The 19,141-nt window shown below is 34.7% G+C and overlaps 1 protein-coding gene across 1 annotated transcript in view; it reads right to left on the bottom strand.

The window, feature by feature from the left end:
• The window catches only part of LOC134842183 (H(+)/Cl(-) exchange transporter 6-like), a 57,899-nt gene extending 38,813 nt beyond the window's left edge, over positions 1–19,086 (bottom strand). The window contains exons 1-8 of the mRNA XM_063858401.1: positions 18,910–19,086; positions 9,119–9,256; positions 8,805–8,870; positions 8,578–8,644; positions 5,252–5,358; positions 3,000–3,126; positions 2,642–2,795; positions 2,364–2,410 (exon numbers count right to left, since the gene is read on the bottom strand). Coding sequence (XP_063714471.1) covers positions 2,364–2,410; positions 2,642–2,795; positions 3,000–3,126; positions 5,252–5,358; positions 8,578–8,644; positions 8,805–8,870; positions 9,119–9,256; positions 18,910–18,960 — 757 coding nt within the window. The 5' untranslated portion in view covers positions 18,961–19,086. The remainder of the gene's footprint in view (positions 1–2,363; positions 2,411–2,641; positions 2,796–2,999; positions 3,127–5,251; positions 5,359–8,577; positions 8,645–8,804; positions 8,871–9,118; positions 9,257–18,909) is intronic.
• Between the last annotated feature and the right edge of the window lie 55 nt (positions 19,087–19,141).

Here is a 19,141-nt window from a genome sequence, read left to right as displayed (position 1 = left end):
TTTTGAGTTCTTTGTAGGTTGCTTAATTTTTTTTACTGACATGGTGGGATCAAGTCGGGCTCGCATAGTCTAAAATTGGGGCTACCAAAGCTTTAAAAGTAATCAGTAAAGTGTTTTTGGACATTCCCCAAGAAACCCGGGAGCAAACCTTCAAGATCAATATCTTGCGCGTAGCTTTTGCAGATGTTCTTACAATATTCAGCAAAATTTAGGGACGGATTCAAGAAGACAAAATTTGGTTTGGGATGCTTTTCTAGGGCCAGTTGAAATACTGTTGAAGTGGACAAAACGGTAGAAGTCGACTGAGTATGACTGTTGCAATTCATCCGGGGATGGTGGAGCGTCATAAACGTAAAAATTCAAAAAAAAAAATTTGGGAGAGACTGAGTTTTCGGAGACGCCTGTGCGAACAACCCTAATTTTTGACAAAGCATCCCTCAAAACAGTTTTTGATTGACGCCCACTCGCGTAGTTTGAAAACCACTTAATAAGTCTTTTGGTACACAAGTGTAATGAATTAGATCAGAAGCTGCAATGGCTGAACATCCTCTAAAGTTTCGATAAGATAAGTTTGACCGGGACTGTCTTTTTCTGGAGCCTTTGTTGACAAAAAAGATAACAGTTGAAAGTGCTGTGGTGGTTGAATGCATCGGGCTCCACCAATGTTGTTGATCAAATTTGGTGAGATCTTGGTAAGGGTGGGATGGATTAAAAAGCAAAACCTTTGTGCTGGGTATCAAATTCGCACTCGCCGTACGAGTCTGAGGATTTGAGATACTTGTTGGTTTGTCGGCAAGTATACCAATTTAGAGTTTTTCCAACTTTGAGGAATTTTGTCTAAAGCAAAAAAAAATAAACTAATTAGATAAAAACTATAATGATCATGGTCCGACATGGTTAAGATGAATCGTACAGAAACCAGTAAGTTCTAATGCTTTTGAGGGTTTTCTCGCTTTGATTTTGTTCTGAGTTTCCAAAGGAAAAATCTAATGAGCCTTTGCTCGGGGCTAAGTTTGAGTTTTTTTTCGGTTGCTTTTTGAGCCTTGTCACTTCTGATTATTGAAATTCTGGATGAACTCTCTCCATTTTTTTCATTGTCTTTAGAAAGTTTGGTCTGAAAATCTTTGTATATTAAGTTCGGATAGCTACGAAAAGTCAATTCTCATCTCGTTTCTGCACAATTTTTTCTGGTTTTTCAATGAGGAACAAATAATTGATGTCGGCCGCTTGGAATTTGGTGACGTGCTGCAGCAAGTATTGTTTCATAAGAAGCCCGTTTTGCAGCAATTACATAATTTTGCAATGGCTTCTATGTTTCAGCCTCTATAACAAATAATTTCTTTTGGTTAAAATTTCCCAGTCTGCTCTGGTAAAATAAGTAAAAACTTTGCTGGAAACAAACGGTATCTCTTGCGAAGTTGAGAGGATAATCAAAAACCGGAGATATCTGAGCCTAGCTTTGAAAGTGTTTGCCACAGAAAATTTAGCAAAATAAAGGGCAAGGCACGGGCACGGGAAAAAGCTGCCATGGTACTATCATTTGGCGACCAAATTTGACGAAGGCCATTTAGTGGGTTAAAAGTACATTCAATTCTTTTGGCTCAGAGTCTGATCCCTTTTTGATTCTCAGTGAAATTAGAGTACCAAAGAGGGGATTGTGTATTTACGTCACAAAAGACAATACTGTTTTCATCAGGTACGAGGGCTGTAATGAAGGCTTTAAAATTTTTCAGGCAGCTAGATCAAAGAGGGCTGTAGAGTTCTGTGTACGAAAAAAATTTTTGCTGTGTTTTTTATGCGCATTTTGTCTCTAAACTTCTGTCTTCCACTATTTCTAGGTTTCTGTATAGAAGGGAACGATAAAGGGCAGCAAGGAGTCGACATCCCTAGAGTACGGTTCTTTTTCCAAAAAATATGTACTTTGAACCCGGTGAAGAAGTGGAAATTTTCAAGTTTCACTTTGTTTTTTGACAAACCGCGATTTGGATATGGTTCTCGCACCTTAATGCTGCAGTTTTGGGTGCTTCCCCAAAAACGCCATTACAAACGGTTTAACTAGGTATTGGGAAAGGCTGGAAAAGTTTTTGGAAAATTTTTATTTTGGTTCAAATTACGACTGAAAATGCTTTAGTTCGATGTATCACTCAACCCAAAAAAATGATTTTTTGTCGTACCTAAATTTGCGTGAAAAACAAATAAAAAGTTTACTAAACCTAGTACAAAAATCCTTCCAATTTTCAATGGTCGGAACAACAAAACACGCCTGGCTATAAAAAAAAATTGGGAGAAAAAACGTCATTGAGATTTTTATTTTCCAAAAGACATCACTTTTGACTTTTGATCGAAATAGCTAAATTAATTACTTGCAACACCAGCAGCAGCTCCAGCAGACACGAAGTCTCTCTTTAGTCTAAACAAAACAGAGCTTGTTAAAAACTTAAAACTTGGCTGGTAAACAATTTGACTGAGATAAAGCCCTGAAAATTTTTTATTGAAGTTAGTAGCTTTATGTTAAAATATTAGCATGCACAATCACACTAATCAGTTTTTTGTATTTGTATGAAAATTAGCCACCGATCGGCTACTCTAACAAGCCTGGTGAATAACTTATCTGAATGTGAGTATTTCAAGTTCTGCTCACCTGTCGGAGCGGTAGTATCTGTATCCCTTGTTTTTGCACTTGGCACACCTCTTGCTCTTCTCGTAGCACTCCTGGGGCAGCATGAACTGAGGGATCCCTGCCGCAATCACAGCCCCACTGTGGATCATGGGGCCCTCTCGTCCCACGAATATGCCTGAGACCAAACCAATTTCAAGGTCAAAATTAACCAGGAAGACACTCCAATGGTTAAGACACCAATTTCTTCATGTACATCAAGTACACAAAATGATTAAAATGATTACTAAGTCTTAAGTAAAAAAAAGTTTCCACAGAAAAAATTTTGAATTTACCAGTCACCTTTATAGAAAGTCTTTTTTAAAATTAAAGGAGCGTTTACCTCCCGCCACGCTGAAGAGTACGCCAATGGCTTTGACGAGAAGAGTCTTGAATCGGGTGATGTTGGGCATCTTCACTCCATTCAGGTAGCACTTCACCTCTGGGATACCAGAGCCAGCTGCGAACGGCTGAAACATACAATTTCCATACTATTTCAAACAATTTTATATTTATCAAAAATTTGTGTACGCATAAAAAGAATGTAATTTTAGTTTTCTGATTTTAAATTTTCTAACCTAACGTGTTTTTTAAATAAATTGTATTTCCCTTGACAAAACAGACAACATAGCAATTTCACTAAGTTCATGACTCTTGAAAATTCATTTATTGAAATAAAAGCTTTTAAAAAATTATTACATACAAAAAATTTTTTACCAAAAGAGTCCTTCCTCTTCCGCCTCGCTTCACATGTCCGTCAATTTTGTGGTGAACGAAGTGTTTTTTTTTTATAAGTTTAAGCATGAAGATCAATTATGCTTTTTCATTTTCAACGCCTACTTAGAATTGCAAGTTTGCAGGCCGATTGGACGATGTAAGCAATAATTTTATTGGTAAAAAATTAACCAGTGGTGGATAAGAAAAAAGAGCTCAACTTAGGGATGGTTATTACTTCTGCGAATAGCAAGGATATTGTAAGAAATGCTAAATTCAGCAGGGAAGGGTTTAGTGCGGGGGGGGGGGGGGGGTGGTGGGTCGAACACCTGCCGACCCAAAGGGTCTGCTGTTTGTACTATTTTGAGATATCCATTTTGGGTGACGGACCCTAAAATTTTTCTAAAGGCGCCTTCGGGACCAATATATACTAATTTTGAGTATATAACGCGATTTTTTTTTGTCAAAATTTTCCAAAAAGTGCCTAAAAACGCCTTTTTTGGCCTGTTTTTTTTTAAACCAAAACAGGGACTTTTTAGTGCTTTGGAAAGCTCGAAAAATCAATTTGGTCGACCTAAAAAAAGTTGACAAAATTTACGCTCCCCCTCTCGAGAAAATCCTAGATCCGCCCATAGCTAAATTGTTATTTTTTTGTAAAACAATTTCCTAAGAAAAACTCGCATGTGAAATAATAAGTGTTTCCTAAAAGACTCAAATCCAATGACAGTTTCTTCAACCTGTAGGTAACGCTCAAGCTGGTCGGAGCTGCTTTTTGAATAGAAAACTTTTTTCATGTAAAAACTGAGTTGGCTGACTGCCGCTTGCCTGCTTGTCTTAATCAGTTTATTGTCGAAAACGTCAATTTTTTTTCTGATCAAAGTAATTTTCTGGTGAAACTGGAAAGAATGAAACTGGTTTTGATTTATTCTGTAAGCTTTTAAATAAAAACCTAAAATTTTTGTGGAATTTCCTCTTAGCTTTTTTTCATTTTTCCCTTTCAGGGTTTTCTGGCTCAAATACTTACAGTATGTAATATATTGGTTTTGTTGCCTCATAACACGTCTGAAAGAGTTTTTCTTTGCTTTCATGTTATGAAAGGGGCGGAAAGCTTCGAATTTCAAAACTCGGACAATGCTCCAAACATTTCTTTTGATAGCTGAAAATGTCCTTTTTTCGACTCAATTGTCGTGTCCCCAAGTATTTTCTGCTTAATTGCCGCTTGATAAACTTTGATTCAACTCTAGTTTAAAAATGGCAGTTTTGACGGTCGTCATGATTTCCTCAATTTGCACTTCACTTGAGACAAACTTATCAAAAAGTTGGTTGCATTAGAGAATTAGTTTTTTTGACATATTTTTTTTTTATTTTTTCCACTAAGGGAACTTCGTCTACTTCTACTTTTTTCAGCTAGCTTCCGTGTTAATTTTTTGTATCGAAAAGGGTTTAAAGCGTTGCCTCGCCTTTGAACTCAAGAAATAAACATAGCCAGACAATTAGTAAAATTTTAATGAACGCCAAGAAACCGAAAAAATTGGCTGACTGTTGAGAAAAAAATCATTTTCTGAGTTTCAACAAACAACTAGATAATGATAAAATTTATCTGGACTTATATAAGAGTCTAAACTACGTTCACAGACACTTACAACATTTTTAGACTCGTATTTATTTTTTAAAATTAACACTTCCTGTATCATTGTCTTCGATACGTTCATAGACACTTGAAAAAATTTAACCCGGAAACATTTTTTGATGACACATTAGCAATGAAATTTTATTTTCATCAGGATCGGCAAATGTTTCAAACTGATTTTTCTTGCGGTTTTCGGTTATTATAAGTTTAATTTTGTTTAAATCTAGCTGAATTTGATCGATTCGAGATACCTCGAAACAAGTGAGGAATGTAGCGATGAGAACGAATCCGACGTTGAATCCCATCATGACCAAAAGAGACAGAGCCAGTTTGCCAGTAGTTTCCTCCTTCTCAACAGCTGCAGAGGAAAAACATAGACATCAGAAGGTTGAAAAAGTGTAAAAGAACAAAGAAATTGAAAACAAAATTGATAGCAAATTTGAATTTTTCAACTATCAAATTTCAAAGAAAAAATATATCAGATTAAAGCTCTCCGAATTTCAAGAACAATTTAAGATGGCAGCTAAAAGTCGTTCACGTTTTGTCGGTCCACTTCCGCTTTTTTATTTGGAGAGCGCAATATACCCAAGTTTTAGCGGATGAATTTTAAATGAACTCAAAAATAGCACATTTAACTAAAAAGATCCAAAAATGTAATAATTTGCATTATTATGCATGAATACACTTCTGTAGTTATGAAAGCATTTGAAAACTTTTTCTTGACAACAATTTCAAATCATTTCCGCTTTCTTCAATGAAGAGCGTAACTACTTAGTTTCAATGTAAAAGATAGCCAACAAAACATTGAAAAAAAATATAAAAGAACTTGGACAAACGAAATAAAAACTTCCGAAAAACTGAATCAGGTTAAAGCTTCTTGAAGTTTAAGAACTGCTCATGAACGAAACTTTTTTCTTAAAGTTAACACAAGCTAGAAAAAGTGACCGAAAGTAATTTTTCTATTTTGCTGGGAAATCCAAAATATCGACAGAGGCGAAGCTGCGCTTAGCAAAGACTAGCGAGAACACTACAAAAAGTAGCTCTATAAAGTGAAAAAAATAAATGTAAAAAAGAGCCTCGAAAAAGTAAAAACTTGCTCTACGTGTCGGATTTTATCCAGCAAATTAGAGATTTTGTGTCTCGCGCTCAAACCCTTCAGCAGCGGACATTTAACGATTTAGAAACGCAAGTCACACAAAAAGCAGAGAACCGATGCCATCAAATTTCCAGTACTACAGATCGTGATTATAGCAAACTGATTATTATCATCAACTGAGCACTTTCAAATGCGAGTTAGGTTTTAAAAAAAGGTTCGTACTAATACACTACGCTCGCAAGCTAGCAGGTGTAGAAACGCACTTTCAAAAAAATAGAAATCGATCTCGTTTTTTTTCCTGTTATTACGACTCTCGTAATTAGATTGAACTCAAAAATAGAACTCAAAAATAGAAAAGAAAAACTTGAAGAAAATAGGAACTCGATGAAACAAAATAAAATGACTGGTTTTTGAAAACATAGCTAACTGACAGTTGGAAAAGAGTAATGAACGTAGGTAAACTGAAACAAAACACTTTGTTTAAAAAATCTCAACTTTCTAATTTCAAACAAAAAACTAAATACTCTATAGATCATTTTATGATTGGCGCATTTTTGAAAACATTAACCCAATTTGAGAAAACTGGATTAATAGGTAAAGTTTTTATTCCGCTGGGAATCTAATAATCAAAATCCACTTTCGAAACTACAAATTGTTCACGAACTTTGCGCCATTTTCACGTTCGTATATGGAGAGCGCTATGTCCGTCACCTTCAGCAGATGAATTTCAATTGAAATCAAAAAACAAAATATATACCCAAGTGCAATCATAAATGCATTAATATGTATGAATGAACATCTGTAGTTATTTGAGCATTTTAAGACTTTTTCCTAAAGAAAAAACAAACAAAAAAAATCAACTAAAGCAATATAAGAGACTTCACCACAATCATTACTCTTATCAGCGTCAACTTTCGAACTTCAAATAAAAAATGTATGGCTTCAAGATTCTTTGGATTTAAAAAAAATTAGCATGGGAACTTTTTTGAGAAAAATGGATTATGAGGAAACGTTTTGGTTTCGCTGGGAAATCTAAAAATTGATTTAGTTTTTTGAAACTAGAAATCGGTCTTGTTTTCAAAATTGGAGAGTGAGTTTGCCTACCTTCTAGCAAGCGAACTTGAATCAAATTCAAAAAATGCATACATACCTATGGGCATTCAAACGTGCATTTAAGTTTGTATGCATTTCTTTTATTATTAGAACTTCTTAAGGCTTTTCCTGACAGAAAAAACAAAAAAAGTCATTAAGACCTTTACAAAAGTCTGAACTTCAACCATTGACTCTTCAAAAAGTGCACAATCAGCCGAATAGATGAATAATCATTTAAATTGAACAATGAGGCTTTTCTGTAAGTTCTTAGAGCATTTCAAAAATTTTTCCTGAAAAAAAACATTAGGATAAAAATCATTAAGAACCTTATAAATAAAAACAACTTCGTTACTTCGCCCATAAACATTTAAAATTCATTTAAAGTTAGTTGATTTTTCAGAAAGGTTTACAAAGAGGTGAAGCGGAAGTTCACCCAACTCTCGATTAAACACAAATATAAAAAATTTAAGAACAAACTTAAAATAGATTAGTTTTTCGATAGAAATTCAACGTAGGCTAAAATTCGAAATTAAATTAGCAAGGGAGTTAAACCTACGAAAGGGAAATGAAGCCGGCAATCTTTGAGCAGACACACGTTGAGCAGAAAAAAATAATATTTAACAGAAACTCTTTACAGTTTTACGTCCCACCTGAGACTAGAATAAACAAAACTTGCGCTTTCAACAACAAAGGAAGTTGCCTACAGCACAAGAAAAGAAAAATCAGTGATGTGACAACTAAGCCGACAATCTTGGAGCAGACACCTGTTGAGCCAAAAAAATTAAAAAAACTGAACATTTAACAGTTTCTGAAAAAAATAATATTTAACAGAAACTCTTTACAGTTTTACGTCCCACCTGAGACTAGAATAAACAAAACTTGCGCTTTCAACAACAAAGGAAGTTGCCTACAGCACAAGAAAAGAAAAATCAGTGATGTGACAACTAAGCCGACAATCTTGGAGCAGACACCTGTTGAGCCAAAAAAATTAAAAAAACTGAACATTAGACGTTTGGAAATTAGACGTTAATTACCTTATTCGTGAACCTTACACTTTCGCTGTTCGATAGTCGAGTTTGTCTTTATTTAACAAAGAAATTGAACTGAACTTGAAAAAAGTCAGAACTTGACCCAAAGTTGAGCGTGAGCAAATTTCAAGATTTTTTTCCTGAAAAAAAAACAACCAAAAAAATCATCACGACTTATAAAACAGTCTTCACTACAATCATCGACTCTTAAAGTTGCATCTTTTTACTATTCATCCTCAACAATGATTCATATATTTCAATAATTAATTCACGTGAATTAAGCTTAAGAAGCCCAAATTTTTGAGAGGTGGTGGATTTTGAGACATCAGTTGAATAAGACGAGTTAATTTGAATGTCTTACATTTTTGTGATTCATCGAATTTCCAGTCCATCAGTAGACCCACAAAATAATCGATCGAGAGACCAACCTTAAATTGGTAATGTCAATTATAACTAGCCATTAACATATCATTTACTAACGCCACTTCTTTTAAGTCAATAAAACTTCTCCTTTTTTCAACTCGTCGCATAAAATGTTTCAAATAATTTTCTTGTATTTTAGGTGAAAAGCAGAAATTTTGCACTTACCATGGCCGTGAGGAAGCCAATGACAAACATGAGAACCCACGTAATGAAGGCATGTCTAGTCCGGAACTGAAGCAGTAGAACGATTTCAATAAAATATTTGTCAATAGCTTTGAATCAAATCTCCCAATTCAAGATACTTGGATGCCGAGAATGTTTTGAATCTTATAGAAATAATTATACGTCCCAATTATACGGACAGCGAATTCTAAAATTTTTATGAGAAAATGAAACAATGAAACAATTCAACTCGTTACGGCAAGATTTCGTTTCATAACATATTTGAAGCAATTAAACGAACAGTTGCTCGGACTTACACTTGGAGTGTATGAGTTGATAAGGTTTCGGTATGGTCTGTTGTAGCAGTCATCGTACTCTAATGATTCGTACTTTGCAACGGGAAGTCCGTCACTCAAGTGGTGGTGCATCATCAGGTTGTCATGATCCCTCTCCTCCTGAAAAACATATCAATGCAACCCAAACAGTTTTCAAGAAACAATCGGTTATTTTAATCTGGTCGTAAAAAAAAAGAAAAAATACGAAAACTATCAGCTAACAAAAACTCGGCAAGCGAATTGTGTTAGAAACAACTCGAAGCCTTCTGGAGAAAAAAACCACCCTTAGCACAAATATTCCGCAGCTTTCCACGAAAGTCGGAAAAACAAGACTACTTTTATCAAGGCGAAACCCTGAATGTTCCGGCTGCCCTTTAATGTCTATGGAGTAGAGTTCAAATTTTCAAAAAAAAACGGATAAAACTAATTTAAACATTTAAATTTTTTTGAAATCATCATCACATACGTTATGTAGCACAAAATGATATGTTAAGCACAAAAAGTTATAATATTTAGTAAAAAAAACCATGCCCCAGTTAAACTGTTTCGAATAATTTCTAAGCCAAATTGAATCACCGCTCACGTTTCAATAGCACGACATGTATCGCGCGTTAATTGTCGCAAGTTGGCGATCTTTAAAGCCCCATAATTTAACAAAAAATTCTCCGCAACTAAAATTTATTTTAACACGTGAGCTTAAGACCGCAATAATTTTGAGGTAGTAAGATAAAATTCAGCCAAAAGAGACTTTTTCTCCCAACGAATTTTGAAAGGAGAGAATTCGTCTGGAGAAAAACCACCCGAGAACAAATAATCCGTCGCTTGGTTCGAAAGTCGAAACTGCAAACATCATATTGCGATAAAACAAAAAAGAGCGTGATAAAAAACCACTCGACTAATTGAAGTGTCTTATTTTGCTCATTGCAATTAACTATCTCCAGATTGCAAGACTGGATAGACAACCTGTATCAACAAAAACATCAGTTATTTCTTAAAAGCATGAGAAAGCATTACAAGCTGAGAGACGCGAAATTGCAATTTGAAAAATTTCAACCCGAAAGCAGTGGGTCTAAATGGTGCCGCTTTCACGTGGTGGACTCGAAGCGCGACAAAAGAATTAGCCGCAAATAGCATCAAGGTTCCTACCGTTTTTGGAAGCGCAGAAAACATACTCAAACCGTGTTTTTGGTGGCGGACCATCCAAAATTGGCTGTGCTGCTCAGTATAAAAAAAAAATTGCTCCTTTTTGCGTGTTTTACGTGCCGGCCGTAAGCAAAAATCAGGCCCTTACATCTGCCGTTTCTATAACACAAATATTTCTCGCACTAAAGCAAGTGTATTTTGTCTTATTTACGGATATTTCAAAAGGAAAACTAAAACGGCATGAACTCGCATACTTCAAACAAAAGCACAAAATTTTTACTGCCCGACATGAACGAACAAAATTATCCTGCCCCTCCCAGTAAAAGATACGCCTGAAAAACCAAACAACCTCACAACTACAATTTTCGCCACAGGAATAACAAATTCCCCAAACAATTCAAACACTAACATTTAAATCAACATGGCGAATACCACTTTTTCTACCATTTCCCGTGCTTACACAAAATTTTCCAGGTAACAAATCTCTATCTACGAAATGAATAATTTTTCTTTAATTGAACTTAAAGGATTATCAGGGAAAGCACACAAAGTTGCAGCTTTTATGTGTGAACATCAAATACAAATGACGGTTTTTCAAGAGACTAACCGAAAACAATCGCACTCTCTCGCTATGCCCAAATCATGCTAATATCAGAAAGAACCACTCCCGACGAGTTCACTGAAGAAATTAAGAAAAACTATCTGAAATTTTTTTGATGAAAGACGTTAGTAACGCCAAAATTTTCACTAGAAACACAATTACAAGGACGACCCGATACCATATACCAGCAGTACGCCACCAATTAATAGGCCTACCTTAACGACAAAACCTAAAAACTAATACCACATGAGTGCAATAAAATCAAACTAGAGAGCCCCTCAAAGCCTATTTTAAAAAACTGGAACCAAAATTTGATCTCAAAAACAGCAATAAAACAGAAGAAAGGTGTTGATTCAGCACACGTCATCCTGTAAATTCTGGAAAAAAAATCGCTCCTTAAAACTAACCAAAAACCAGTAGCAGGATCTCCTCCGGCGTTTTTTGTTTTGCAAGAGATCAAGGGAAATTAATTGAATAGAAAACGTTAATAATACTCCTACCATATAAATCTAACAAACACCAGAAAAACCTTAAGAGGAGAATACTGAAACTAATGCTTGCGATCCATTAACTTTTCTCCCCTTGCAAACAGAAGATTCAATCAAACCAGCCTCACCATCAAAAGAAAGGAACCTAGAAACTTGCTCCTTTTCATAGACTGGGTGTACCTAGTCTATGCATGGTACACCTTTACGATCTGCGACCAAATGTCATCAATTCTTTAAAAAACACTTTCAAATTAGTCTTTTACAATTACTTTCAACTTGTTTTTCATGTTTAACAAAATACCCAAAACTTGGAAGGGTTCAAAAGTAGTCTCCTTACCAAACCTAACTGAAGAAGTTAAGTTACTGAACTCCTACCGCTCTGCCTTTACTTTAAGCAGAGCAGTGAAAATTTTAGAATCTCTAATCCATTTTAATCTTTCAAAGAAAACTCACTATCTTCACGGCTTTCGTCCCCTCCTCTCCACCACTACAGCACAATCAATACTTGAATTTTTTCTATCAGCATCGAAATAATTTGAAAACGTTCAGCTGAAACAACTGTGCTGGCCACGTTAGATCTATCGAAGACATTTGACATGATCTGCCATTGCACATTGCTAGAACTGTGCCAGATAATTGAACTAAAGGGCTTGAAATTTATCTGAGCGGAAGGCAACCCAGAACTCAATTTAGGGGCGTTTTGCCTCCATCCAGGATCGTAAGTACAGGCGTACCTCAAGACGTCGTCCTCTAACACAGTCTTTTTTATTTATACCAGCCTGATGCACCTAACTTTCTTCCAGAATTCAACATTTCGTCTTATGCCAATGTTTTTTATCTCTTCATTTCCCAAAATAAAACAAGCCGCTATCTTTTTAAGTAATTATCGAAACACAATGCACGGCTTTTTTTAATAGTAGATCGCTCGAATTTTCCTCTACAGCCGTTTAAGTCTTTTTACATCGCATAATAATGAGTTCAACTCTCCGCCAAAAACTCAATGAAGGAAACACAATTGCCTGTCGGGAAACATCTTGAAAATATTGGTCTCGTTTGATCTTTCCTTGAACTTTGACAACACTGCAAACGCACAGCAAGCGGCGCCATGGGCAGGATATTGGTCCTGAAGGCACTGTCTGATTGGAACTGGGGTCAGTCGCAAAATACTTCAAATAGTATTTATAAAATTCAAATCAGAACAAGACTGTACCTTGATTCTTCAGCTTGGTCTTACGCTGTGAACGATACATCCAAAAAAATTGCTAATAGTTAATAAGGTAGCTCTGCGGAAAGTGACTGGGTGTACAAAGATGAGCCCCAGTGGCCACTAATTTTCAGAGTGCAAACTATCCATTGTCAAAAGTCACTTAAATCTAATTGCCTCCTAATTCATCTTCAGGACCTACTTGCTCACACACCACCTTCAATCTTTCCATGCTCACCCTCGACCGTCTCGCCAATATCCTAAACTCTTTTAGAGAGGAATTTTAACGAATTTTATTAGAAGCAAACGATTGTGACTTCTAACGGTTTTAACCACCAAAGAGCATTCATAAAGAGCAGGTTTAATTTGCTCTTGAAAATATTGACACCAACCGAGTGCAGGAGCCTAGCAGGCAAATCTCCACTCAAGACTATCAGACCTTTCATAAACAGATCAAACCCTCCTAGACTCGACTGCATGAACGCTTCCCCATATAAGAACAGGAAAGATCCCCTACTTGAACCCTTACATGAATAAGATAGACCCAAGTGTCCTTCAAACTGTCCCTTCAGTCCTGCTAGTCACACTATGTTACACCTTTTTAACTGTCCCCAAATAAGAACAAAATTGACCCTAATGAAGTTGAGACTTGGGCCGACGGAGGTCGCAACGTTCCCTGATTTGGTCGAGAAGATACCGGAAAGGCCTCAAACAACTTGCTAATAACAATAATAACAACCAAAAAACAGCAAATCGATTCTCTAGTTTAAGGAACGTGCAAAAATGAACCTTGAAAGAACAAAAGCCGAAAAAAAAACAGAAAAATCTGGTCTCCACAGAAGTTTACCTCTGGATCTCATGAATAGAACAAACAAACATTCCATTATAAGCAATCAATAATCTCAAGAAAACCTACTAAAAACTGTTAACTTACTTTTAAACAATTTTCAACTTTTGAATTTCAGGGAAAAAAAGTCGTTGATTTATGGATAAAAACATTTCACAGTAAGTTTTTTTTTAACTTCAAGCATGTTTTATGATAACACAGAATTAGTCTAAGTAGAATTAGAACTTTTTTAAGAGAATTAGTTCAAGTAGAGAAGACTGGATCAATACTTTTTTTCGCTGAACTAGAAGCCACTCATGTTTTCTCGCTCTATTTGCATTAATGTAAATGGAGAGCGTAGCTTGTCTTCCTTGTAACAAATGTATTTGAATTGAAAAGTAGAAAAATTAAAAGACAACCCACGCAAAACGCAAAACTAGTTATGCGTCTGAACAACGACAAAAAACAACACGACTTGTAAAAGTGTCTTCACCACATTCATTTCAACTTCAACAACTACCAAGAAGCCACAATTGCTCTTTAATTAAGCAGATCCAGATCAGGCTACTTAATCAACGCAGGTACTCTGCAATACAAATGAAAGGTGCGTGTTTGTTTGAAAATTGTTCAAGTATAAAACACAGCTGAGATGGTAACAAATAAACAGAAATCAAAAACAAAGAAAACTGACGGTTGGAAAAGAGTATGAACGCAAGGAAAAAGAATGAAAAATGATTTTTTTAAATACTTCAAATTTCTAATTTCACAGAAAAGGTATGTGCCCTTTAAGATCTTTGAATTTCTGATTGGTCTTTTTTTGATGAAGTTAACCCAATTTGAGAACATTGGATCAATAATAAAATTTTTCATTTTGCTGAGAAATCGGAAAATTAAACTCCGTTTTCGAATCTAGAAGTGACTTTAACTTTTTTCGTGACCTTATCACTTTTGCTGTTCAATAGTGGAGTTTGCTTTCCTTTTAACAATGGAAATGAACTGAACTTAAAAAGAAATCAAAAGTCAGACGACAGAAAAAAAACTGAGCGTGATAAAGCGTTCCGACTTTGTCCTGAAACAAAAAATCACTAAGACCTATGTAGGATTCTTTTACTCTTTCACTCGCTCTTAAACAATCAACAGTAACTGAGAGCTCAGTGATAATGGAAAAAGCAAACATTTCTTGGCCATCACAAGTTCAAATTGATTGGGGGATAGATACGTTTGGAAAAATGAACGAATCTCTTCGACTTTAGATAACTAACACCCAACAGGTTGCGCTTTTTAGGGGCGATTCTTGAATTTTTTTTCACAAACTGCCTACAGACAGCTTGATAAAACTGGTTTTATTTCAGAACACTGAATCACGAAACAATCTTTTTTACCAAAAATGTATTAGAAAATCTAATTTATTAGGAAAATCTAAGCAAAAACTCTCTTGAAGCCTGAATTTGTCACGAATTTGAAGTGAACTTCTAAGAATTATGCCAACTCATATCATTTCAACCGACTTTTTTGCTCTTCTCATTGATCATCAGTTTGGTCCAAAAAAGCAGGGAAGGAGTATATTTGTTGAGGTCTATGCGGGGATAGACTTGAGATCCTTCAGTTCTTATTACAGCCTGTGGTTCTTTGTTTTCGACAAAACAAAAATCAACTTCCTCTTATTGTCTTCCTGAGGGATATGGAGAATAGGCAGAGATCAATACAGAAATGAAACAGGGCCTGAACATAACAAAGTGCCCTGTTTTTTTTTTCACCCATAGCCCCAAATTTAGGAATATAAAAAATCATCATTATAAGAAATCAACGTTCAGACGCAACAAAATTAAATTTGAGCGTACAAAATTCTAACATTAGTCCTAAAAGAAAACAAAAACACGACTTAGGTAAATGTCTTTTTTTATCATTGATACTCATGATCAGTTTGATCATTAAAAAAATGTAGGAGCTCAGAAAAGAAAACTGAATGTTTTGAACCTTTTTCAACCTTGTTTTTGAACATGTTTCAACATTCAAGCTTTGGAAAAAAGGACCTTTTGTTAAAATTTTTCAAATTTTAAATAGATTTTATTATGCATAATCGAAGAAAAAGTAAAAATTGTGATATGACATTAGTTTTTGAACATGTTTCAACATTTGAGCTTTGGAAAAGAAGGACCTGTTGCTGAAATTTTTCAAATTTCAAATAATTTTTATTATGTTTAATCGAAGAAAAAGTAAAACTTTTAACACAAGATTAATTTTTCCTTAAATTGAGAAACCCAAAAACGAAGACTTCCCGCTCTGAGGTTCCCTGGATAAAAATTGATTATAAGGGATTTTCATGATCTGTCTCCATAAAACTCTATAAAAATGATTATAATGAATTATTAATCGATTATAAAACAAACTAGAATATAATTTTTTCCTTTATAATCGTTTAAAATAGATTATAATAGATTATAATGACTTATAGTGAATTATAATGGATTATAAAAGATATTTAACCTATATTGAACATTGCAACCGCTTAACTGTGTTTAACATATGGCTACAGCAAAAAGTTGTATCCTTTTCTACTTGTTTTTTTTTCCAAATTGTCTCCCCTCCCCCTAAATGATTCACACTAAATCCCAACTTTCTTACTTCCTTCAATTACCCCGAAATCCCACCACCCACCATTTACCCTTCATTTACAATTACCGTATAATTACGTAAAAATTACCGTAAACGTGTGCCCCTACCCCCTTAAAGGCGAAACGCACATACATCTTTAATAATTATTAACCCCCACCCAACATATCTTTACTCCCAGCCCTCCACTCCCCCCAAAAAAACTTATGAGGGGTCAAGTAGGTGTGTGGAGGAAGTTTGGGTAAGTGTGCGTGCGTGGGGGTAGGACAGATGAGGGGCATTGCGTGGCGTAGGTGGGGGTGGCGTAGGTGTGCGGATAAAATAATTTGATTTTAAATGGATTGAGTTGGAATGGAAGGTATAATCCATTGAATTTCTCTAAAAGTAATGGATTATAATGAAATATAATCGATAGCGTGGTCCCAAACTGTAATATAAAATGATTATAATGCCAACATTCTTGACCACAAAATTCTATTCTACTCGATATTTATCCTGGAACCTCACTGCAGGTTTTTTGACTCCGTATTTCAAGAGTGTGATATGCGTCAATTACAAGTTATCTCTTGTTAACTTCTTATGATTTTCACTTGCTAAACTTACTAAGAAAGAATTTAGATTTCAATGCAGCTGGGACTTGTAAGAGCAACACAGTGGCAAACCTAAATGGTGAAACAGATCTCTGAAAATGGCAAAAATGCCGGGAAAAATACTTTGGAATTGTGAATTAATTTCTCAACGACGTGAGAATTTTAGCAAGTAACAGAGAAAAAACAATTGTGGCTCAAAAATATTGCAAAAAATGGAAACTGGAGTTTTCCGAAGCTTACTGGTAAACTCAATGAGATCGAACTTCAAAGAAAGTGGATCGGATGATTTGCTCTCGGCGTAGTAAAAAATATGATCGTTTCATGTGAAACAATTTCTGTGAGAACATTGAATTTCTTCGAATTGAATTGTTGAATGGGGTGAAACTTTCTATTCGGGTGTTTTTTTGTTTTGTGTTTCAAGCAAAATCGGGCACCACAAACAATCATCATTTGGGTACCACAAAACCAGGTACAAGCATTCATCAAATCAGGAACCAGAGATATATCAATTTAATGGGCACATTGATAAATCTTATCAGCAACCTTTTCATGTGGACTCAAATGGCATCAAAAAAAATTCAATAATTTGTCTCCACTAGTGCAAAAGAAAAACTAATTCAAAACTTAAAGATTTAGTTTTAATTTCGAGCAAGTAACGTGATCGAGTAACGCGCGTCATTTTGAAGCTTGCCGTTATTTCAAACTTTTGGGATAAAACATTTTGTTGACTGCAAGAAACGAATTTTGGATGTTTCGTTTGGCTTTTTTTTGTGCAAAAGTATTTTTTTTAAAACTTCAAAATAATGAGCAAAAAAATAGAAAATTTTGATTTTTTTTGCAGTTGCTTTTTATTTATTTATGTTTTTTTATTTTCATTCTTAATCATTTTTGGAGACAAAAGGCAAATGTTGTCAATCATGCCCAAATTATTATTTTTCCACTCGATTGTATAGTTTTCGAATTACACCACCCACTATAAGTGACACTAATTTGAAAAAAGATTTCCGTTTTTTTAATGAATTTGATCGGAACATTCTGTGCATCTTGGAAAGCAACATAATTAACTGGTAATTCCGAGTAAACTGGTAATTCTTTGAAGAAAAATTTCAATAACTTCGTGAAAATTTGTTTAAAATAATTTAATCCTATAAAAAAATGTCTAAACTGGTCTGTAAAACTAGGCAGTTTAGAGAAAAAACCTGATGCCTGAGTTTAATTTTCTCCACTATTTTAGTTAGGTATTAAAATGTGAATCAAACAAAAAAATGTGAATCAAACAAACAACATTCACTTATAATTTTGTCCACAAGTGTGTTTTAGTTCAGGGATGATCAATTCTATGATTTTTTTGTATGAATGTTGTTATCATGTGCTTCAAGCAAAACTTTTCTACAGTGCTGATTTAAATTATCCGGACAAAATTGAAATTTCAAACGCGTTTTTCTCAAATTGGGTTAAGATTAGACAAAAAATGAAGAAAACAAAAGTTGCTTAGAATTTCATCAATATTATTATGGTGCAATTTTTTTCTCCGAAATACTCAACCAAAACTTTACCCAAAAAATGGGTCATTTTGACTTTTTCAGACAATCAAAAATATTGCTGAAACTACTTTGTTAATTGATGAGAAATATATATCAGAAGAAGCGTCTTACACAGCCTAACAAAGTTCTGGAAGGGTTAAATCTCCAAAAACCTGTATAAGAGAAATCAATTTTGCTTGATTGTCAAGAAACGTGAATTTTACCATATAAAACCCAAAATCTTTGATTAAAAACAAACTTAAAACACTTTACACAAACTTTTGGAGATTCAACCCTTGTACAACTTTGTTGGGCTGTAACAGAAGCTTATTGTGATATAAATTCCTTATCAACGAACAAAGTATTTTCAGCGTAATTTTTGAATGTCTGAAAAAACCAAAAATGACCTATTTTTGGGCTTAAAATTTGGTTGTAAATTTCGGAGAAAAAATTGCATCATATTAATTCTGATGAAATTCTAAGCAACTTATGTTTTCTCCATTTTTTTGTCTGATCTTAACCCAATTTGAGAAAATCGTGTTTGAAATTCAAGATTTATTCATTTTGTCCGGATAATTTAAATCAGCACTGTACAACCACGCAGCAATTACATACTTTCGGCCTTTTTTCCTGGATTGAAAAGTTAATGAATTGTTTTGATCATGTATCAGATTTTTGAAGCAAATTTAAATTTAGGAATCTTCGTTGAAAATTAAGGTTGCTCAAGCTTCGCATGAAATTCATAGAGAACATCTTAACCGGGAGAAAAAAATTACAAGACTCACCGTAAGCCTTTCCTCGTCATCTTTCTTCTTGCAGCAATCTGTACAAAGCATGTTGAAATCGAATCCAGCTGCGATCAATCGGTTTTGAACGAAAAATAACTCAACGGTAAACAGAGGCAACGCAATTTCAGCTGTAAACAATAGTCGCTATTCAAATAACCTGTTTAATTTAATAAATGACCAACAATGATGAAACGTAACGCTACTGCTAGTTGTTTTGCCTCTCAAATTG

The sequence above is a fragment of the Symsagittifera roscoffensis genome, chromosome 3 (genome assembly GCF_963678635.1).
Source record: "Symsagittifera roscoffensis chromosome 3, txSymRosc1.1, whole genome shotgun sequence".
Lineage (NCBI taxonomy): Eukaryota > Metazoa > Xenacoelomorpha > Acoela > Convolutidae > Symsagittifera > Symsagittifera roscoffensis.
This window is presented reverse-complemented; position numbering and strand designations above follow the sequence as displayed.